We start from the raw sequence: 24,642 nt of genomic DNA on the forward strand, positions 1-24,642 counted from the left end.
AGTTAAACAAAATAAATCTGTCTTCTCTTAATTTGTTGATAATGCAATTACTTATATTTTGATATCTCTAGATTTCTGTCACTATGTATTTTACATGTTAAATACTAGCACAATAAATACTTCTAGACAATGAATTTAGACATAGAATATAATATATGATTGAGAGTCTATTTTTGTCATCTATAATACTCCTCTTATAGTTAGTAATTAATAGTAGAACTGTACTATCACAGATATTCCTTTGATGCTTCAGTGTTCCAGAGACTTTTTCATGAAACTTGTCCACTCTCATTATGCACATGCTGACTAATAGAGCATTCTGCTGAACAGTATCATATACCTTAAGTTTTGTGTTAAATACAGTATTAAAAGCTTATAATGCTGGTCACTGGGTACCTCATACCTATATTCTAGTTACTCAGATGGCTGAGATATGAGAGTTGAGGTTTGAAGCCAGTATGGGCAGAAAATTCCACTACATCACCAGTTAACCACTAAAATGGCTCAAGTAGTAGAGCCCAAGCCATGAGCAAGAAAGTTTAGTAAGATTGCTAGGCCCTGAATTTAGGGCACAAAAAGAAAGCTTATTTTAAAAATACTTGTCCTACTTTTTTTTTTTGTTTGTTTGTTTTTTGTCCTTTTTTTTTGTCCTACTTTTAAGCAGCATGTAACACGAAGATTCAGGCCAACTAATCATGTGTATGTGTATGTGTGTATATGTACATATATATATATATATATATGTTTGTGTGTTTTATATAGGGCCACGTTATGTGGTACAAATAGGTGACAAAATTATTGACTACAATGAAGAATTTCGTCTTTTTTTATCAACAAGAAGCCCAAACCCCTTCATTCCACCAGATGCAGCTTCCATCGTTACTGAGGTTAACTTCACAACAACGAGAAGTGGGTTACGAGGGCAGGTATGAAAAATCAGTTACTGTTCATCCTGGAATATTTTGTATTTTTGTGAACTTTATAGTGTAAAGCCACTTGGTTAAACTGCTTACTATGCAAACCCCTGATTTTGAAAATAAACTTGCAAGCATGTTATTGAGGCTTGTTTTATTACCAGCTGCATGAGACTTATACATTTGATGCTAGCCTCAAATTGCTGCTTTTTCTAATAGGAATCACATTTGCCAGTCTATGACTTTATAGAATGGTAGAATTTGAGAGAGCAATGTTTCATAGAGATTAAGATCAGCATGTTTTTTTTAATGGTAAAACGAATTTGTGAAAATTGCAACTTTAAACTTTATTGGCTAGAATATCTTTTTTTTTTTTCTTAAGCTTTTGGCTTTAACAATTCAGCATGAAAAGCCTGATTTAGAGGAGCAAAAAACAAAACTATTACAACAGGAAGAAGATAAGAAAATACAGTTGGCCAAACTTGAGGAATCTCTTTTAGAGGTAAAATTGAACTATTTGGAATTTTTTTCATATTACTTTTTCTTTAATAAATATAAAAATGCTTTTTAAAAACTTAGCAACTTCAAAATAGTTGATTTTTGTAGAATTTCAAAATTTCAACAGAAAATAATATAAAATGAAAATTTTAAACAGCTAATTCTTTATTCTTCATTGTTTCATTATTATATATTTAGAATTTCACAAAACATTAAAAGCATGAAATTGTGATTGAACCTATAACTATGTAGTTTTTTTAAAAGTTTTATTAGATGGATACAGTTAGTGTTATTTAATAATTTGGTATGATATGGTATTATAAAACACTATACTTTATCACAGTAGACATATTCAAGGTTAGAAAATGTTGAAAGTCATGTAGAATAATCTTCACATTAATGATAGCTATTATGGTCTTCATTTAATTGGTTATTTTAATTTGTATTGCAAATTTTTGCTAATTTTTTTCTACAGACACTTGCAACATCTCAAGGCAATATTTTGGCAAATAAGGATTTGATTGAATCTTTGAATCAGACAAAAGCCAGTAGTGCACTTATTCAAGACTCGCTTAAAGAATCTTACAATCTCCAGATTTCCCTCGATCAAGTAATTATTTCTTTCTTGTGGTATTATGTTAGGTTTAAAAAACACAAAGCTGCTATGTTAGAAAAGGTAGAATCACATAGTCAGGGGAAAAAATTATGTTAAAAAATAAGATTCAGCCAGGCGCCGGTGGGTCATGCCTATATTCCTAGCTACTCGGGAGACTGAGATCTGAGGATCGCGGTTCAAAGCCAGCCTGGGTAGGAAAGTCTGTGAAACTCTTATCTCCAATAAACCACCAGAAAACCAGAAGTGGCGCTGTAGCTCAAGTGGTAGAGCGCTAGCCTTGAGCTGAAGAGCTGAGGGATAGCACTTAGGCCGAGAGTTCAAGCCTCATGACAGACAAAAGAAAAAAAAAAAGATTCAAAGCCCCAGAGTCTGAAGGTTGATTCTTGTTATTATAGAGAACAGTTAAGATGTAGGGTACCTTGAGAACAAAGACTGCAGATCATATACCCTAGTAGTTTCTACTGAATGCTGCCACTGTGTTATCTAAGGTAGAGCTAAACTTTTTACTGAAATTAAACACAAATACATTGAACGCATATGAGAGTAGAGATCATCTTTGGTGGTTAGTTGGCATTTCATTACTGTAATAAATAACTGCGGTAAATTAACTTAAAAACAGAAGAGGATTATGTGGAGTTTTGGATGTTTCATTCCAGAATTACTTGGCCCCATTGCTTTGGGGCTTGGAATGAGACCATGCATGGCAGTGGTATATGATGATACTACTGTTATGACTGGGATGTGGAGGAAAGATAAGAAAAGAGCAGGCCCCCACGATTCTTTTTGAAGGCCCTTCCCATTCGGCCCTTTCTCTTTCAAAGTTCTTCCACCACTCTTAAGGCATGCCTGCCTGCCCGTCAGCCCTACTTTCCTCCTGCTTTTTCCTTTTCCTTTTTGAGGGAGCAGTTTGCTATGTACCTCAGATATTTCCTCATCTCTCACTGTGTAGCCCAGACTGGCCTGAGACTTATGATGCTCCTGCTTCAGCCTTTTGAATGCTGGGATTATAGGTGTATGCTGCCACACTCAGCTGGAAATTCTCTTAAGGCAAATAAATAGTGTTTATAAATGGATCCTACTAGTGTGATGATCTGAACCAGTTTCTTACAAATGGCTTTAAATCCTTCTTGCTTTATTCTTTTGATGTTTCCTTTAGCAAAGTTTTGATCTAGTATCATTGTACTATGTCTTTTTCTATACTGTAGTTACTGAGCTTTATTGGATAGCCAGAGAAATTACTATTCATATGAATTTCTAGGCTCCAGATTGACTTAAGCTCTCTGACATGCTTTAGATTTTTCCCGTTTCCTCTAGAAACTTTTCCAATTTTTTCCTAGTAATTTATAGTACAAAGGTTAGACTTATTTATTTCTACTTTTTGGGGAGAAGTCTCTATGGAAACCAGAAAAATAGCAAATTTATAGCCTGATTCCAGCTCAGCTCTCCCTCTTCCCTTCCAAAGATGAACATGGCAGATGTCGTAATGGTAATTTTCTGCCAAAAGCATTTTGAACTCTCTATGCCTTGTCTTACTTAGCAGACATTGATATTTTACCAGTGTCATATTTATAATCCCAGTGCTTTTATCTCCACAGTATGGAGAATCTCTTAGTTTCACTCAGAACATTGAGGCCATTAATCTTGTGATGTTCCCGTTTCTCTCATTCATTACCTTTAGTCAGAATGAAAGACCCTGGCATTTGTTTTTTCTTCAAGGATAGTGTAGGAGTGCCATTCTCATGACTGGTTGTCACTTGAGCCACACCTCCAGTGCTGGTTAATTTGAGATAAGTGTCTCTTGGATTTGTCTGACTAGGCTGGCTTTGAACTGTGATCCTTTATAACTTAGCTTCCTGAGTACCTAGGATTACCAGCATGAGCCGCCAAGCCCACCCTGCCTTACTATCTTGCCTTACCTAAACAGATACTAATAATACTGATACTGATACTAATCTGAAACTGTATCAGCTCATCTCTGACCCCCAACTGCTTGCTGTTATTCCATTTTACCCTCTTTCCATAAATACTCTGGATCCTAATTAAGATCCATCTGAACTATTTGTAGCTCTATCATGTGAAGGTAGAAAAATACTTAAAATAAATTCCTTCAGTCTGAATACCCACCCCCTACCCCATGTTCAAACCTAATTCCCACAGTGGTAGTATGAAAAGGTGGGCCTTTGGGAGGTAACGAGTTCATGAGGGTAAATGGGACCTTTGCCATCTCTAAAGAAGGCTGAGGGAGCTTGTTTGCACCTTCTATGTAAGGATTTGGCAGGAATGACTGTGCCTTTTAACCAGAGAATAGGCCTCAGTAGATACCAACTCTGTAACTGTCTTAACTGGATGTGTAAGCTTCCCGAAATGGGAGAAATAGATTTCTATTTGTAAGTAGAACCAATAGAATGCATTTTGTTAAAATAGCCAGAATGGACTAAGACATATGTTGTTTTCAGCTTCATATAAAAATAAAGGAACAGCCAGGCACTGGTGGCTTGAGTCTATAATCCTAGCTACTCAGGAGGCTGATCTGAGGGTCACAGTTCAAAGCCAACTCTGGGGAGGAAAGTCCATGAGAGTCTTACCTCCAATTAGCCACCAAAAAGCCAGAAGTACAATTATGGCTCAAGTGGTAGAGCACTAGCTTTGAACAGTAAAACTCAGAAACAGCACCTAGCCCTTGCATTCAAGCCTCAGAACTAGCATAAGAAAATAATATTTTTACAAAGCTATTTCTTTGCAGTTTTTTGGTTTTTGTCATTTTGATTTGTTGTATGTGTACCGTGGCTAGATATGTGCATCACCATGCATATACCTGTAGGTGGCAGTAAAGCTCCAATTCTAATGTGTGTTTTTTTTTTTCTTCCCTCTCCACCAATGATGCACAGGAACGGGATGCCTACCTTCCCCTGGCTGAGAGTGCCAGCAAGATGTATTTCATTATCTCTGACTTGTCCAAAATTAATAACATGTACCGCTTTAGTTTGGCTTCATTTCTCCGAATTTTCCAACGAGCTTTGCAGAACAAACAGGTAAGCTGTTGTTACTCTGTAGTTGCGTTAGACAGATCACTGAGGTAGTTCATTAATACGTTCCTGAGCAAACTTACAGAGGATTATACTTCCAAAGCCCACTCTTAAACTGTATTTAAGAGAATTTAGTTCTTTAATTTTATCTTACTCATAATAAACTGTTCGGGGAATGGCAACGATAGATAGATAGATAGATAGATAGATAGATAGATAGATAGATAGATTTTATTTTATTGTAAAGATGCTGTACAGAGGGGTTACAGTTACATGAGTAAGGTAATGAGTATATTTCTTGCTGAACATCATTACCCCCTCCTTTGTTTTTCTCCTACTATCCCTTCCCTTCTCCACCTACCCCCCCCCCCCCCAAACTCCCTCCCCACCCCACAGGCTGTAAAGTTCATTTCCAACATAGTGTCTTGTGAGTATCATTGTCGCAATGGATCATCCTGTGTCTTTGTATCAGCATTTTGTTACTCCCCTTCCCCTCCCCAAATTAGATAAATGTACATACAAGATGCAGGGTGCCAAAATCAAATACATTGACAACAGGGGATATACATACCATAGGATGAAGAACATACAAAAACAAAAACAAAAAAATCACATAGTACATTACAAAACATCAACAACAAAGAAAAACCTCTTGTGTCCGTATCTTGGGGTTCATTTTGCTTAGCATCATCTTACATGGTCATATGTATGTAGCTTTGAGCTTTTCTGCTCATCTGATAAGATTATCTTAGATGTATACTAATTGTTGCAAATAAGGGAAACCATGGGACCTATATTTCTTTAGGTCTGGGTTATTTCACTTAATATGATGTTTTCCAACTCTATTTCCTAAAAAATGAGGCAGTGACATTCTTTCTGATGGAAGCATAGATTTTCATTGTGTATATTGTATATATAGATGTATATTACATATACATATATATACATGAGTATATATGCATATATGTGTGTATGTATACATATATATGCACGTATATATGTATATGTATATATACATGTATGTATATATACACACACTACATTTTCTTGATCCATTCATCTCCTGAGGGGCGTCTGGGTTGGTTCCATATCTTAGCTATGATGAATAATACTGGGATAAACATAGTTGTGCTGGTAGCTTTAGTAAGAATGGCCAATAGACACATGAAGAAATGCTCAACTTTTCTGGCCATAAAAGAAATGCAAATCAAAACAACATTGAGATTCTACCTCACTCCAGTTAGAATGGCTATAATACAGATGCTGGAGGAGATGTGGCCAAAAGGGAATCCTACTGCACTCTTGGTAGGAGTGTAAACTTGTTCAGCCACTCTGGAAAGCAGCGTGGAAGTTCCTCAAGAGACTACACATAGAGCTCCCCTATGAACCAGCCATCCTACTTCTGGGCATTTACCCAAATGATAGCAATTTATATTTTAAGAATAAATCAAGCAGTGTATAGTTGTTAAATACACCAAAGAAGCCAGGCACTGGTGGCTCATGCCTGTAATCCTAGCTGCTCAGGAGGCTGAGATCTGAAGATCGAGGTTCAAAGCTAACCTAGGCAGGAAAGTCCATGAGACTCTTCTGCAGAAAACTGGAGGTGGCACTGTGGCTCAAAGTGGTAGAGTGCCAGCCTTGAGCAAGAGAGCTCAGGGATAGTGTCCAGGCCCTGAGTTCAAGCCCCACAACCTTCAAAACAAAACCCTATGAAGGATTCATTAAGGTGTAAAGGTACCTGTTTTTTATTTAATTTTTTTGAGTCTGTAATATACACTAAGTACTGTTCTACAGTGGGACATGGCAATATCCATAACCTTTATAAGCTTATGTTCTGATGGAAAGAAGAATGTATTACAGGATAACAAATCAAGTTAGCCAAAATGTGTGATGCTATAATTTAAAAAGACAGTATGTTATGGACAACTTCCATGACAATGAATATAAACCTTCAAAAATTTTAAATACTTTAACTTTGTATAGATAGTATATTGGATATATTTACTGAGTATAATATTGCTACTAAAGTTGGCAGATTTATTTTATTGGGTCTGGTCGTGGGGACTGAACTCTGGGCCTGGGCACTGTCCCTCAGCTCTTCAGCTCAAGGCTAGCACTCTACCACTTGAGTTACAGTGCCACTTCCGGCTTTTTTCTTTTTGCTTATGTGGTGCTGAGGAATTGAACCCAGGGCCTCAGCCATGCAAGGCAAGCACTCTACCACTGAGCCACCTTCTCAGCCCCTAAAGTTGGCAGATTTAAAGCACTCATGCTCATGAAAAACAAAGGAGGGGGTAACAATGCTCTATAGGAAATGTACTCATTACCTTACTCATGTAACTATAACCCCTCTGTACAGTATCATTACAATAAAATATGTATATTAAAAAACACTTAATGCTCATGTCAGAAATTTTGTTAGTATACCACATGGTTTGACCATAATTCACAGTGACTGGGCTCCAGTGGAAACTGAGGGAGTGTGAAAGGGGCAGGTACTCCACTTACTGGCTGCCTGGAATACAGGGCCTTGGCGGCTGGCACTGTGGACTTAAACATCTGACAACACAGATTATCTGGCATTAGCACACATGGGAAATTTTATGTTACATTTTCTCATATGTTTACAATGTATTACAGTCTCACATGCACTTCCTTGAGGCACCAAATACTCACCTTCTTTCCTAGTCTTAGGTCAGTATTGTATCTGCTATCTTGTGCTGACTTAGACAGTGACACTTTATTCAGATTGAAGCCTTTCTGAAAGAAAGGCTTGATGGAAGTGTAGAAAAGAGTTTGGGTATTGTGTTTTCCAACAGCTTAGAAATGATAGGTTCCCCTCCACCAGAGCCCAGGTATTTGACATTTTCATTTTTTCCTTTGGTGAACTGTTTTTTTTCCTCTTATGTTTTATGTTTCCTTTTATGTTTTTCCTTTTATATTTTGTTAATATCTCAAAAATGAAATTTTAAGACATGCTTATATATATTAAGGATGTTAATCCTTTGCTCTGTGTTATAAGTATTTTATAAGTATTATCTACCTTTTCCCTTCAAAATATTATTTTTAAGTTGTGCACAAAAGAGTTGCCATTAAACAAAGCAGTTTATGAATACATTGCATGAATACAATGTGCATGAATGCGTTTATGAATACAATGTATCTTGATCAGTGTCACTCTTTAAACATTCTTATCCATCCTCATAAATATTTGCATAAAACAGATTTCACTTAAAGTAGTAGCTGTTTTTTAAAATTAGTTTTGGATGAGAAAAACATTTCTTCAGTGTGAAGTTTTAGTTTTCTTTGGACAGATCCTATATTTCAAGATGCTAGAAAATGATGGAAATTTTTGTGGTCCTTAGTTTTAAAGTGTATTAAAAGTTAAGTATGTTGAACCAAACCATTTGTAATATTGTACTGGTGAAACATTTTTACAAAAGACATAGAAATTAGGTTAAGTCTGAGGTTAGTTCATAATATGTGATTGGTCATACTTCTGATTCACTGTACTAACAAATACAACTGAAAATAGTACTTTTTGCCTATTTTTTCATATTGAAAATTGGAAAGCATTTGTTGGTAAGTTCATTTTTAATTACTCTTTGGTTAAAAAAATAGTTCTTAAAAAGGCTCATATAGGGGCTGGGAAGGTGGCTCAGTGTTAGAGTGCTTGCCTTGCGTGCATGAGGCCCTGGGTTCAATTCCTCAGCACCACATAAGCAAAAAGAAAAAAGCCAGAAGTGGTGCTGTGGCTCAAGTGATAGAGCGCTAGTCTTGAGCTGAAGAGCTGAGGGACAACGCCCAGGCCCAGAGTTGAGGCCCCACAACCGGACCCCCACCCAAAAAAAAGGCTCATATAAACTGGTATAAGAATGAATAAAGAGGTTAGCAGTTCAAATAAGCTTAATAAACATACTAGTTTCTCACTGTTTCAGAGTTTCCTCCAGAACAATAGTTCCGTCATAAATGATATAGCCATAAAATAAGTCTTGTGTATACTTGCATATGTAATTGTGTGCACATATGAATTAATGTCAAAAATTAATATGACTAAATATATGGCGTAAGAACTACCCAAGTGTTTTGATAATCTGGAACTTTTAGATTTGGTAGTCCATTTTACAATAGAGTACTATTTTATTAAACCTGAATTTCAATTTCACATGTGATTTTTCTTGAAAATAAGGAGGTGTATTTGTTTTCTGGAAATGACCGACCAACTCTCCTGGTTTGAACAAGTTACTACATGGCTAGACAAGTCTTGATGCATCTGAATGCATACAATGTTTTATACCAATTCACTGCTAATTCTAGAGGTGTTTTTTGAACCATTAAAAGTATTTTACTGGGGATTTTTTCTTAATAATAATCACAAAAAAGCAAGCAAATTTAGTCTAGATGTAATTTTGAACTTTGTAAGATTCATCTTTTTCAAATGTTTCCTAAAATGAGATGTAGAAGTCCCATCACATTTAGAGGAAAGATCAACATATGCAACCTTCCTTTCCTCCATTCCTATCTCAAGCAGTTTTTCTTACTCGAAGAAAATAGCCATTAGTGATATCCTTTCCAATCATGGCAAGCATGTATAACACAAGTATTAATTCAGCTTTAAAAAACTTAGAGAGTTCTTGTATATACATTTATCTAATTTGGAGAGGAGAAAGGCAATAACAAAGTGTTGATACAAGGACACAGGATGACCCTTTGCAACAATGATAGTCACAAGACACTATGTTGGAAATGAGCTTTACAACTTTAGAGAGGGGAAGAGTATGTGAGGAGGGGATAATAGGAGAAAAACAAAGGACGGGTTGACAATGCTCGACAAGATATGTACTCATCTTACTGATGTAACTGTAACCTCATTATCTTACTGATGGAACTGTAACTGTACAGCATCTTTACAAGAAAATATTTTTTTTTAAAAAAGCCTAAGGGGTGAGCTTTATTAAAGTAGTTTTAAAATTATTGTTAATTCTTACTGAACCTGAAGGGAACAGTTTAAGATTTATACTGAGGATGAAAAAAAATACAAGATGCTTTTAGAAATGTTATTTTAGGATGGGGTTGGTAGTTAATGTAATTAAAATAGCCTATTCCCAGCTTGAAGTACCTATGGATTTTAATGCTGTAAGAATCAAAGTATATTCTTTTGGTATGTGATTTTTCATTTCTTAATCTTATATATTTCAGAAAAATTAACCAGTTGAACACTTACCTAGCAAGTACAGGGCCCAGAGTTCAAACCCCAAGCACTTCCTAAACAAGAGAAAAAAAGACATCAGTCTTTTAATGTCACATTAGTGTATAAGATTGATGCATTTATTTAGTCCTCTGGGTTTTTTGGACAAAGAAATTTATTCCAGAATCAGCTTTAAGTGCCAGAACTGTTTTGATAAGAATAATTAAGCTATGAAATACCTTTAAAGTATTTAAAATTTGTAAATACAAGTTTTTAATTTTCAAATTATAATCTATAGGATTCTGAAAGTACAGAACAGAGAATCCAGTCTCTTATCAGCTCATTAAAACATATGGTGTATGAATATATATGCCGTTGTCTATTTAAGGTAAGAAGCATATTTTTAAATACAAAATCTTACTAGATCCTTGATTTCTTGCAGTGTTTACAGTCTCACCAATAGTATATTTAATGCTTTTTAAATTTCATTTATAAGAACATTACACTAAAATATTTTAGAGGTGCATTTATGTTATTTAAAATTCATTGGAAAGGGAATGTGCTATAAATAAATATTTTCAATTTTTTAATTTTAATTTTAATATATATTTATTTGTTGGTTGTGGGGTCTGAACTCTGGGCCTGGGTGCTGTCCCTCAGCTCTTTAGCTCAAGGCTAGCACCCTACCACTTGAGCCACAGCGTCCACTTCTGGCTTTTTTCTGTTTATGGGGTGCTGAGGAATCGAACCCAGGGCCTCATGCATGCGAGGCAAGCATTCTACCACTGAGCCACCTTCCCAGTCCTCAAAAAGTATTTTAAGAGAAGTGGAGCTGTGGCTCAAGGAGTAGAACACTAGCCTTGGGGAAAAAGCACTCTAGGACAGTACTCAGGCCCTGAGTTCAAGTGCCCCCCCCAAATAAAAATAAAAATATTTTAAATATAAAAATAATATAAATGTTGTATTCATTCTATAGATTATTAACTATTCTGATTAGTTTTCTGATTACTTCAAACCTGTATTTCAGTTTACATATTTGTTTTATTTATTGTAATAAAATATCTTTTCTAGTGAGATTTAAATCTTATGTCATATATTTAATAATGCAATTAGGGAAGACTAAGTGTTTAATAGCAAGATAACCTAGTATGTCAATAGAGGGTAGTAAGTGCTACTTCTTTGAAGTTACTTTATCTTTTAAAAATACATTTGAACTGGGCTGGGATGTAGCTCAGTGGCAAAGCACTTGCCTAGCAAGTATAACGTCCTGGGTTCGATCCCCAGTACCAAAAAAGAAAAGACAAAAAAAAAATTGACTTAGGCTAAATGGAGCAGTTTTTTTCCAATAGGAGAATTCATGAAAGGCTTAACTTAATGTCTTGGTGTTCAGTTGGAGTTCTTCTTTACCTATTTTGAGGAATACAGTTCTGTTGTGACTAGTGGAAAATCATTTTTAAAAAGTGTGGCTTACAGTTCTTCACATGTGTTTTAATTGATGGTGGAATTCATTTCTTTTTAGCAACATTAAACCTGTGCAGAATTCAGCATTCCAGTTTCCATCATGAATAAAATTCAGAAAGCACACTAATCATAAAGCAATGAGATATGTTTCTCAAGACAGCACTATAAGCTTTCTGAGGCGGGAACAATTTTGCATTTTTGTGAAAACTCTTTTGGGTTTTCAGCAATCAGCGTAACATTAAACTGCCTGCCAGGGTTCGTCTCATGCTGATTCAGTTGTGTTGGTGACAGCAGTATGGCCACAACAGGCTCTTGAAATGGAGACAAACTAGGGATATCAATATTCAGGTCACAGAGAACTGAAAGCAAGTTGACCTAGAACAGAAAAATGATTGACTTGTTTTGTAACAGAACATTTAGTCCTTTTAATAAACTGAATAGAGAAAGCTGTCCAGCAGTTTGTTTAGATTATTAGCTATGCCACTGGTTTTCCATCAAAAGATCAGAAGTTTTTAGTTCCCTAAGTATCATAAAAAAATTACAGGACAAATTACACATTTGGTGTTCCTGGTCCTTATAGTTGTTATAAAACCATATACAAGTACCTCTACACATAACATCTTCACTTCAGTTTGTTGTTTGGGATTGATAGAAAACAGTGGAATATCTTGTTAGGTTTCCAGCTATGGTAAGTGAAAGTATGGGCAGGGTTGGGAGAAGCATGAGGAGATACTCTTACTCATTTCCCTTTGAGAAGTATCATCTCAGAAGATAGCTCACATGGTATGAAGGGAATGCTTGGGGTCTCATGAACTTTTTGGCCAGTTTGGCTTTGCACTCTGATCCTTCTATCTCATCCTCCCAAGTAGCAAGGATTTTAAGCCTGGGCCAATGCTGCTTCTATACCTTTCTTGATACACCTGTTTTTGATTCTGTGTTCTTACTATAAGATATTGAGTCATCTGATAATTTTTCTAAGCTTACTTATATTTGAAGTTTATTTCCATTCTGTAAAAAATAACACATGGATGGTAGCACTATTTATTGTTTGGGCTCAGTTGATAAGACTTATTAAGGGCAAAATAAAGAGCTCACAACAATTTCTTGTCTTTAGGCAGGAGAAAACACTAATTACATGTAGTCATTCATACATTTAAACCTTTGCAGTGGTGGTTTTGGTTAGTTATGACTGATTGAAAACTGCTAGTTTTATCTGGCTAGTAACTTAGTTTTTTAGCTTAGCACTTTCTCTAGGTAGCATCACTAACTCTGTCTCATCCATCTTACAACTCAGAAGTATTTTTTCTATATAGATATAACATGAATAATCATTGATAAGACTACTCATTGATAAAATTAGATTCTATGAAAACAGAATATATAATTTTATAATATATATAATATATATATATATATATATATAGTTTTTTATCTATTATTCTTTGCAGGCTGACCAGTTGATGTTTGCTTTGCATTTTGTTCGAGGCATGCATCCTGAACTTTTTCAAGAAAATGTAAGTCTGATTGAAGAAGATTTTGGAGTTACATACAAATTTGGTAATAGTGAATTTTTCATTAGATTTCAAATTGTCTTATGCTAAAAATTGTGTTTTAACCTGTTAATCATTTATTTAGAAATTAGGGTAAGATAACTGTTTTCTGGTTTATCTTTCTGCTGATGAACACAGTATTCCAGAATGATGGCAAGGAAAGAAATGTCAGTAACTTAGCTGTCTAGTTTTACTGAATGTAGACCTGTGAGCACAGGATTTCAGAAGTTAGCCTTCTTATTTTCCTGGTCCACCAATGGGACATAAAATTGTAAAAAGTGAGATGTGTTGGGTACACAACTACATTATTACCTCCTCTGAGTGTCACAAGGTGAGCCAGGCGCTGCTGGCTTGTACCTGTAATTCTAGTTACTCAAGAAGCTGAGATTTTAGGATTGTGGTTTGAAGCCATTCAGGGTAGGAAAGTCCAAGAAATTCTTTGTTTTTTTTATTGTGAAAATATCGTACAGAGGGGTTACAATTACACGGGCAAGATAGTGAGTACATTTCTTTTTTTTTTTTTTGGGTCCAGTTGTGGGGCCTGAACTCTGGGCCTGGGCGCTGTCCCTCAGCTCTTCAGCTCAAGGCTAGCGCTCTACCACTCCAGCCACAGCGCCACTTCTGACTTTTTTCTTTTTGCTTATGTGGTGCTGAGGAATCGAACCCAGGGCCTCAGGCATGCAAGGCAAACGCTCTACCACTGAGCCACCTTCCCAGCCCATTGAGTAAATTTCTTATCAAGCATTGTTGCCTCCTCCTTTGTTTCCCCTTCCCATCACTTTTCAACCCCCCCAATCCTCCCCTCCCGCCCCGCAAAGTTGTAAAGTTCGTTTTTTGATATAACGACTTGTATATCTCGTTGTTGCAGTGGGTCCACCTGTATCCCTATTTAAACGATTTGTTTTCCCCCTTCCCCTCCACAAATTACACCAACATCAAATACAGAGAAAGCAGGGGTTATACTGTGGGGGAGGGACATACAAAGCAACAAAGAAATCATCTTATAAATATGTTAGAAACAATCGCATGAAAGAAAAAAAACATTTGAATACTTATCTTGGGGTTCATTTCCCTAACATCAACTTATCTGACCTTTTCTAGCTTGACTCAGACATATACTAGTTATTGCAAATAAGGGAAACCATGGGCCCTATGTTTCTTTGGGCCTGGCTTACTTAATATTTTTTCCAAGTCTTTCCATTTCCTAACAAATGCGGCAATGCCATTCTTTCTGATGGAGGCATAGAATTACATTGTGTATATATACCACATTTTCTTGATCTGTTCTGTCAGCCACCAGAAAGCCAGAAGTGGAGCTGTGGCTTAACTGGTAGAGTGCCAGCCTTGAGCAAAAAAGCTCAGTGATAGCATCCAGGTCCTGATTTCAAGGCCCAGGACAGAAGTTGTAGGAAGCTTTCTGGGGTCCGTAGGTTTATATTACTTCATGTGCCTTCTCTGCCTGTAGCCTCATGCTAGGCTGCTGTGAGACACTCATTTGACCTGGACCTAATTCATTTCTGGTCTGCTTCTAATAAAAAAAAATTTTTTTTGCAAGTGATTTTTCTCATGGTTTCGTCATTGTTATAAGATCAGCACAGCTTGACCTAGTGGCCTGTAAGTGTGCCTGATCAGATTGTGACTGTCTTTTCAGTACCCTCATTCAGTAGGGAAAAGCAAGCAGACCACTCACAATCTGTGCGAACTCTTGCTTTTTCTCTAGTCTCCTTGCTCTGGTCTCCCTTGGGTTGTTTATCCTGAATTTGTTCATTTGATTCCTTTTGTGTCCACTGTTAACTTTGATGAATTCCCTTCTATAGAATTTTAAACTATTATCAGTATGTTTCATGTAGTATTAAAATCTTACGTTTCCTACTTTTTTCTTCTTGGAATATTAAATTAGCACTTGGAAAAAATAATAAAAATAGTAATAAAAATAATAAAAATAGTAATAAAAATTAGCACTTGGAAAAAATAATAAAAATAGTATAAAATCTTACGTTTCCGACTTTTTTCTTCTTGGAATATTAAATTAGCACTTGGAAAAAATAATAAAAATAAAAAATAATAAAAAGAAAGCATTTTCTAATATATTTTAGTAGTAATCTTTCCTATTTTACTTACATGTAGCTACATAAATCCAATAGGAAAAATAGGTGGCTAGGATGGGTGGCAGCAGGGAATAGGATTTTTAGTAGTTTTTCCATACTGCTCTTAAGCTTTGTTTGCTGACCACTATGTGACAAATAGAATGGGAGTTTTATTCTGTAAATAGCAGAGTCCCAGAGTGAACAACACACTCACTTGAGTCCTTGACACTGGATTATTCTAGATCCTGTGGCTAAAAATAGAATTAATACCAATCTTATTCCAGTATATAAGAATAGTTAACTACCTGGACCTCTTTGTCCTTTTTCATCTGTCAGTCATGAGGCTTGAACCTGAGTTCAAGCCTGGGCACTGTCCCTGAGCTTTTTTGCTCAAGGCTAGTGCCCTACTACTTTGAGCCACAGGGCCTCTGGTTTTCTGGTGGTTAATTGGAGATAATAATCTTATGGACTTTTCTGCCTGGGTTACAGACAGATCTTCAGATCTCAGCCTCCTCAATAGCTAAGATTACAAGGGTGAGCCACCAATGCCTGACTAATTTTAAATGTTTGGTGTACCTTACTGCTTATATGCTAGTAAAGAATAGGATATGAATTATATTAAGTGAAGTAAGCCAGGCCCAAAGAAACATAGGTCCCATGGTTTCCCTTATTTGCAATAACTAGTATATGTCTGAGACAAGGAGAAATGGTCAGATAAGTTGATGTTAGGCGAAGATAAGGACTCAAATGTTTTTTCTTTCTTGCTATTGTTTCTAACATATTTATAAAATATTTCTTTGTTGCTTTGTATGTCCCTCCCCCACAGTATAACCCCTGTTTTCACTGTATTTGATGTTGGTATAATTTGTGGAGGGGAAGGGAAAAAACAAATCATTTAAATAGGGATACAGATGGACCCATTGCAACAATGAGATGTAGAAGACGTTATGTCGAAAAACGAACTTTACAACTTTGGCCCAGGGCGGGGAGAGAGAGGGAGGTGGGAAGGTCTGGTAAGGGAAACAAAGGAGGAGGGAACAATGCTTGATAAGAAATGTACTCATTACCTTGCTCATGTAATTGTAACCCCTTTGTATGGTATTTTGATAAAAAAAACAAAACAAGAAAAGAATAGGATATGAAATAATGTTCACATTTTAGGTGGTCAGGGTAGCACATAGAATGTAGTTATACCTTTGTTTCTAATAAAATTATTCCTATGGAGATTTCATTAATATTTGATAATGATAAGTGGATGTAGTCCTGTAACGTTAAAATTCTAGAAGTAGGAATGTGTGAGGACCCTCCCTTTACTCTCCCCATGTTCTTAGAAAGGATCTGTATGGTAAGTTATCTTTTAGGAAAATTAAAGTAATTCTATTGATTGGTTAGTATTCTTATATTCTTTGTGTTCATATTTGTATTCAACAGGAGTGGGACACATTTACAGGTGTGGTTGTTGGAGATATGTTACGGAAAGCTGTAAGTTAAAATGTCAATATTTCATGAAAGTGCTCTGGCTTTAGGCTCATGAACTATAATTTGCTTTCAAAATTATTACTGAAATTATACATTTGAGCAGTATGTCCTAGCCTTTGCTGCCATATTATTTGATATACTTTTGGTGCATTTTTTTTACCTTGAAAACATCCAATTTTTGAGAATATTAAATACTAAAAAATTCATATAACTAATTTTTTTTGTGCTGTTCCTGGGACTTGACCTCTGGGCCTGGGCACTGTCCCTGAGCTTTTTTGCTCAAGGCCAGCTCTCCGCCACAGCTCTACTTTTGGCTTTTCCCCCCTCCCTTTGGTGGTTAAATGGAAATAAAAGCCTCACAGACTTTGCTGCCCAAGCTGGCTTCAAATCATGATCTTCCGATCTCAGTCTCCTGAATAGCTAGGATTACAAGCATGAGCTGCCAGTGCCTAGCTCGATGTATTTTATTCCTAGAAAAAATTTACCATCCTTAGGAAAGTGAAACCTTGTATTATACCTAGGAACATTTTCTATGTATGTTAAGAAAAACTACTTTTTTAAAAAACTCTCTTTTGGTTATACTGGTGTTCTGAACTCAGAGCTTTACCACTTAACCTTTTACTTTATGCCTGGGCCGGCCTAGACAGCAGTCTTACTACTTGTGTTGCCTGTTGTATCTGGGGTGAAAGATGTGTGTAACTGCTCCCAGCCTTAATTTGTTGAAATGGAGTTTCAAAAACTTTTTATCTGGGCTGTCTTTGAATGTCAATCCTCTAGATCTATGCCTCCCAAGTACTTAGGATTATAGGCCTGAGCCAATACACTCAGTTTAAAATGGGTATTTTTTTTTAAAAAGAGTTATAAATGGCTGGTTAATTGCTATTTTTTTGAAGTCTTAAAGTTATGAAGTATACTAAGGAAAATAATTGCTTTCATTAAAGGACTCTCAACAAAGAATTCGTGATCAGCTTCCATCTTGGATCGATCAGGAAAGAAGCTGGGCAGTTGCAACATTAAAGGTATTCAATTTCTGCTGTAAGGGATATTTTAATTTTGTGTGGTTTGTTTAGTTCTGTTGACATTTTGTAGGTGCTGCTTATTCATGCTAATTGTTGATATTTTTATGAATAAGACAAAAATCTATCAGTAAAGGACACCAAATTTATTCTAATTTGTTCTTTAATCAATATTTAATTTATTAAATCTCATTTATGAAATGTGCCTTCAGTATCTAAACTTTCCAAGTATAGTACTTTCTTTTTCTCACTTTCTCTTTTTAACACAAAGTGTTGAAGAATGAAGGAAAGACATTTCTCCCCAAATCTTTCTTATTTATCTATGTATCTTCCCTCCTCCTACTTTTGTTCACATCATATGATAGCCCATGATAAAGAGAGTCAGAATAGCTAGTAGCTATTGATGTTTTATTATGTTCCTGGTGTTCAGAATTTAAAAATGATTTTTAAGTAATTCCAGTAACATCATAAGGTAGTTACTTACTTTGATTAAGAAACTAATGTGCAGAAAGAGAGTATCACTGTGGTCACTTATGAGTAGAACCAGGTTCAGAACTAGACGCCTTGCTGTATAGTCTGCCTTCCCCACCCCCCCACCCCTATATTCTCCGTACCTTTTTTCATGAATATTTGTTGAATAAAGAAATGGGTTCTGCTTTATATCATTTTATTGTTCTCTTCATTAATCATTTATTTGGTGCTGGCTACAAGTCAACATAGTGCCAGTTACTAATTTTTTAAAATCATTCTCTAATTAGCTGTATGAAAAGATTTCAATGCAGCATGTCAGTTTGTGAGCACAGTGTATCTTGATCAATGCCGTTCCTTCCATCATCTCTCCCTGTCCCACTTGTTCTTTCAAGTTAGTAAGTCTGACCCAACTTTAATCAACCTTCTGAACCCCGTTTTGGGCTCACTTACGTAATTCATGGTCTGGTTGTAACAAACTATTCTGGGTTGGTATGGTCAGAATTTTCCCATCTTCCATGTTGTATACCTATGATACCTGTTTAGCTCTCTCATCCACTCCACCCTCCTGGGTGAGTCTAATCTGTACTTGGCTGGGCACTGGTGGCTATTCTGTAGGCTAAGATCTGAGGATTGTGATTTGAAGCCTGATGAGGCAGGAAAGTCTGCGAGACTCTTAATCTCTAGTTAACAAGCCAAATTCTAGAAACAGAGCTATGGTTCTGAGTGGTTTGAATGAAAAAGCTAAGGGATAACACCAGGCCCTGAGTTCAAGCCCTAGAATCGGCACCAAAAAAAAAAAATCTATACTTGTCTTCTTTAGGAAAAATTCTGTTTAGTCAGAATTCTCTCTTACTCTTGATGTTTTCTCTTTGCAATTTTCTATCTAGTTACCTCTACCTTTTTTTGTTGTTGTTTGTTCCCATCTTCCACATCTTCATAATTAAATCCAGTTGTGTACTGACATCTTTTACCCCTATTGCAATAGCCTTACATATAATCTGTTATACTTTATTACCCAGTTCTGGGGTGTTTTTTGACACCAGTTTTTTTTTACACCAAATATATGTATTTTATTATTATGAGACTGCGTAATGAACACTCCTACACTGTGAAGGACGTACCTAAATAATTGCCTTCAGATATGGTTTGCACCACACAGAGCTGTATCTTGGTGATCTGACTCAGTACCTAACATTATATATTGAGATCTTCCTAACTTTGCTGTGCAGGTAATGTTAGATTTCTAGCTGAACACATGCTGCTTATGTAATATGCAGCAAACCTAAATCAGTGATGGGAATTTAGATACTAATTGCCATTAAAGATATTAGCCTACTATCAATTGTTATCCTAACAAGCTTAAAAATATTTATTAAAATGATTAATAAAATGTAAAATGTTAATTTTAGCTAGATTACATAATGAAATGTGGTCACTATAGAAGATTTTTTTTAGATATGACTGTGGATGTTCAGATAAAACATCCTAAATGCTTGATTCATGCTTCTAATCCCCTCCCCAGTCTACACTACAGATACATGTCTTCTAAACATTATTATTATTTTTTTTTTACTAGTCCTGGGCCTTGAACTTGGGGCCTGAGCTCTGTCTCTGAGCTTCTTTGTGGTCAGGGCTAGCTCTTTACTACTTGAGCCACAGCGCCACTTCCACCTTTTTCTGAGTAGGTTATTGGAGATAAGAGTCTCACAGACTTTTCTACCCCAGCTGACTTCAAACTATGATCCTCAGATCTCAGCCTCCTGAGTAGCTACTGATTACAGGCGTGCACCTGATCTAAATATTATTTTTAATGGGAATTTTCCATCTGCACACATTTGCCTGCTCTTAAATGTTGAGAAGGAATACTGAGGCAGAAGGAACAGATATGTTTGAGGAAATCTTTGAGGGATGGTATTAAGAGGAATATTGAATGCTCAGATATTTATGAAGTAAGTAAGTAGATTAAAACATTTAGGTGCAAAATGTTCTTTAACAGAGACAAATGGATATGGTTAGAAAACTATGCTTTGTTAAGGAATTGCTGTTACAGAAAACCAGAACTACACAGAAGTTGACACTAAAGAGTGTTTGTGTTTTTAATATGTTGTGTGAAGCTATTTCTTTTTCATTCTTTTTTTCCCCTTGGGTTTAAGACCTGTTACCATTTTTTATTTTAGTACCCTGTGTCTTATATATATGTTTATCTGAATTGGGGAAGGGAGGTAACAAATTGGTGAGACAGAGGACAGAGAGTGAACCAAATGCAACAGCAATACTCACAGGACACTATGCTGGAAATGAACATTACACCTTGTGGGGGAGGGGAATTTGGAGGGAGGGAAAGTGGGAGAAAATGAGGGAGGGGTAACAGTGTTCGACAAGAAATGTACTCATTACCTTACTTATGTAACTAACCCCTCTGTAAATCACCTTTACAATAAAATAAAACTTTTTTAAAAAAGAAAAGTCTGTTGCATTTGAGGAACAGAGACTTTAGTGTAGGAACTGAGCTGAGTTCTGGTTGTAACCTGGACAAGAAGGCATTCATAGTCAAGGAGAGGCTGGTGTCTCTGGATGGAAATCCACTAAGAGATATATTTCAGATAAAGGAAACAATTCTGGTTCAATCCATTTAGCAGGATTTTTGCTTACTAGGGTGATCAGATATCAAAGGTTGAGGATGAAGAATATGATTACATATTGAAAGTGGGATGGCTTGCTAATTTGAGACTTTTTTTTTTTTGTCAGTCATGGGACTTGAACTCTGTGCTGTCCCTGCGCTCTTCAGCTCAAGGCCAGTGCTCTACCACTTGAGCCACAGTGCCACTTCCTGGCTTGCTAATTTGATTAGCAAGTTTCTTGCTAAAACTGGGTTCTGAGAGAAGGACGTGAAGCATAAGGTTAAAGAGTAATTTTAAAGAGCTCAGTAGAGCCTGGGAAGCCATATCAGATAGAGAAAGTCCTTGTTGATACCAAATTTGACCTCTTTGCATTTGAACATACAACTCTACTGTAGCAGTCACTAAAATCTATTCTTGGTTTTAGTGCCAGTTGTTCTTTTTCTCTCCACAAGATGGCGATAGCAAAGTAAAAATGTTTTTTTTTATGTGGAGGGAAGATTTTTCTCTTTTAAAATAAGATACTTTAAAAATTGTCTTTAGGGGCTGGGAAGGTGGCTCAGTGGTTAAAGTGCTTGCCTTGCATGCCTGAGGCCCTGGGTTCGATTCCTCAGCACCACATAAGCAAAAACAAAAAAGCCGGAAGTGGCGCTGTGGCTCAAGTGGTAGAGCGCTAGCCTTCAGCTGAAGAGCTGAGGGACAGTGCCCAGACCCAGAGTTCAGGCCCCATGACCGAAAAAAAAAAAATTGTCTTTAAAGAGTTGTACACAAAGGAATTTACATTAAGATTTCTTATGATTACTGATCGATTAGCACTACTTGGAATGATTTTTCTTAATACTGTTTTTAATATCTGATGAATCTACCACCCTACTTCTAACCTAGAAATGATTAGACAAGTGAACATAAAGTAGAAAACGAGCACCTATGAAAAATTGGTTGTCATTTGCTTTTGCTGTCTTTATTAAAATATATACATAATGACTTGTGGGTTCATTATCTGTGGTTATTTTTATGTTTCAGATTGCCCTCCCCAGTTTTTATCAGACTCTCTGCTTGGAAGATGTAGCTCTTTGGCGAACTTATTATCATAATTCAACATGTGAACAAGAGTTTCCATCTATTCTTGTAAAGAAAGTTTCCTTATTTCAGCAGGTAAGATTCAGTGTTTTTCTTGTGTTCAGAAGACATTTAAATGGAAGTTTAAGGGCCTTCTGCTTTTACCACTTTACCTAGACATGTCACTGGCAAAACTTTTGAGTGGGGTATCTCTACCTGTAACCTTCCTTATTTTCTGTTACCTTACAGTAGTTACAATGTCTTTTAGAAAGCAACTACAAGGCAAATGATGCACATTTTTCACTCACCTTTTAGAGTCACATCTAACAAAAGTATGTACTATTAAAATGATATTTTTATTTAATTTCAAAATTAATGAAGAAATCTAATGGTTGATTCACTCAATTTTTTGAGAGACTAAAAAGTTCAAGGTAGGAGAATTCTCAAGAAATTGAAGGTCCAAGAAATAATCTTTCTTCTTTGGTGGCTGTTTTGAGATTTGACTTTTTTCTGAAATATCTAAGATATGTAAGTATACAGACAACATAGAAATAGTGATTTGAAGATTTTAAGCAGGATTATTCAGCCTTCACTCACTGTAGCTGGAAAAGCTTTGACTGTGCACTGTAATTTTCTCTTGCCATTTAGCCTCTTAAAGGATCTTGAAGAGATGGCTAATCCCATTCTTGTCTTAGGTAACAGAGTTAAGGAAACAAGTAGGTTTTGGTAATATTTTGGACATTAAAGAGATGTCTAAGGTATCTCTTACTATCTGAAGGATAGTAATGACTGTAGAATAATGATGTACTCACCTATATCAGTAAATATTTGTTCACCCTGATAATGTTAACTGTTCTTTAGTTAAAGCAGTTGTGGAAAGTTTATTACTTTAAAAATTCTGTTTATTTTAAGGTTCTTGTGGTACAGGCTCTGAGACCAGACAGACTGCAAAGTGCTATGGCTCTATTCGCATGTAAAACTCTGGGTAAGTACAGTACTTTCCAAGAGCTACTCTACAAGCCTGAGGTGCTGGCTTTTAATTTACATTAATTTACACTTATTTTAATGTAGAAATGTTTTAAAATCCTTTTTCATTCTTTTTGTCATTCCTAGTTTAGAATAATAATTCTCTATTGTACGTAACTATATGTTATGTTGAGTTCAATTTCAAACATAATTGACATTCTATATTTAATAAGGTGTTTTGAGATTTTGAGAATTATTTTGTTATGAAAATGTCATAGAAGCCGGGTGCTGGTGGCTCATGCCCTGTAATCCTAGCTACTCCGGAGGCTGATAGCTGAGGATCGTGGTTCAAACCAGCCTGGGCAGGAAAGTCCGTGAGACTCTTATCCCCAATAAACCACTAGAAAAAAAAAAAACTGGCAGTGGCACTGTGGCTGAAGCAGTAGAGAGCTTGCCTTGAGCTGCAGAGTGCAGGGACAGGGCCAAGCTCAGAGTCCAAGCCCCACAGCCGACCAAAAAAAGAAAATGTTACAGATATTTGCCCATAGTGAACACAAGACAACCAAATGTTTGTGCCAAATGTGTACACTCTTAAGGGCTACTTGTAGTCATACTTTGTGAAAAATTAGACAATTTAGGTAAAATATATTCACAGATACCATAGTCTTGGGAAATAAAGCCTTCAAAATGAGTAATTTTTGGCATGTCTAAAACAGAAAATTGAAAATTAGTTTGCCTTTTAGATCATAAATTTCATGGTAAAGTTTTGTTAAGTCTTCCAGATAATGTTGTAAGCATGAAGAATTAAGTTATCACCCATCTAGAAATATATTTTTGCAAGAGATATTTAGAAAACCTGTTTTTGGAAAGAGGATAGAAATAATTTTACTTTAATCATAGATTCATCCAGAATAGTGGATCTTTTTTTATTTTTTTTATCAGAATAGAGATTTATTTTCCATTATTGCGGTGTCTCAGATAAGTCTTATATACTTGGGGTACACACTTCTAGTATTTTGGACTGTCTCATTGACAGTGACATCAGTGCTAAGGATCAAGCCTAGGGCTTTAAGCATCTTGAAGGCAAATGCTCTACCACTGAGCTGCATCCTTAGTCCAACTTATCATATAGGCATAGAAGAGTGGATCTTTACCATTAGTAAATCACAGGCTTATACCTGTGTTGAAAATGATAAGTCTGGCATTGTAAAATAGACTATGACAATTCTTTTTTTTCATAGAAATCCTTCATTTCTATTTTTTTTTTTTTTTTGTTTGGGTCCGGTCGTCGGGCCTGAACTCTGGGCCTGGGCGCTGTCCCTCAGCTCTTCAGCTCAAGGCTAGTGCTCTACCACTTGAGCCACAGCGCCACTTCCAGCTTCTTTCTTTTTGCTTATGTGGTGCTGAGGAATCAAACCCAGGGCCTCGAGCATGCAAGGCAAGTGCTCTACAACTGAGCCACCTTCCCAGCCCTCATTTCTATTTTTTATATGTAGAGTTTTATATAGAAATTTTCTTCTCACATACATTAAAACCAAGAAAGAGTATTATATCAATTGTGTAACTTTTCTATAAATAATAATATCTTATATAAACAAGGTAGCACAGAGTTTTATAAGGTTGAAAAGATAGGCCCTCTATAAATATTTCTGAAAATTTTCACAGAAGTGAATAATCATTCTCCTGTTAGTAT

The 24,642-nt window shown here is 36.0% G+C and overlaps 1 protein-coding gene across 1 annotated transcript in view; it reads left to right on the forward strand.

Annotated features, from left to right (window-relative positions):
* Window positions 1–24,642, forward strand: part of Dync2h1 (dynein cytoplasmic 2 heavy chain 1) — a 169,353-nt gene that overhangs the window by 91,744 nt on the left and 52,967 nt on the right. Inside the window, exons 66-75 of the mRNA XM_042674847.1 lie at window positions 763–926; window positions 1,297–1,416; window positions 1,888–2,022; window positions 4,917–5,060; window positions 10,541–10,630; window positions 13,152–13,217; window positions 16,772–16,822; window positions 17,761–17,838; window positions 21,948–22,079; window positions 22,896–22,968. Coding sequence (XP_042530781.1) covers window positions 763–926; window positions 1,297–1,416; window positions 1,888–2,022; window positions 4,917–5,060; window positions 10,541–10,630; window positions 13,152–13,217; window positions 16,772–16,822; window positions 17,761–17,838; window positions 21,948–22,079; window positions 22,896–22,968 — 1,053 coding nt within the window. The remainder of the gene's footprint in view (window positions 1–762; window positions 927–1,296; window positions 1,417–1,887; window positions 2,023–4,916; window positions 5,061–10,540; window positions 10,631–13,151; window positions 13,218–16,771; window positions 16,823–17,760; window positions 17,839–21,947; window positions 22,080–22,895; window positions 22,969–24,642) is intronic.

Source organism: Dipodomys spectabilis, unplaced genomic scaffold, assembly GCF_019054845.1.
Source record: "Dipodomys spectabilis isolate Male_0828 unplaced genomic scaffold, ASM1905484v1 ptg000023l, whole genome shotgun sequence".
Taxonomy (NCBI): Eukaryota; Metazoa; Chordata; class Mammalia; order Rodentia; family Heteromyidae; genus Dipodomys; species Dipodomys spectabilis.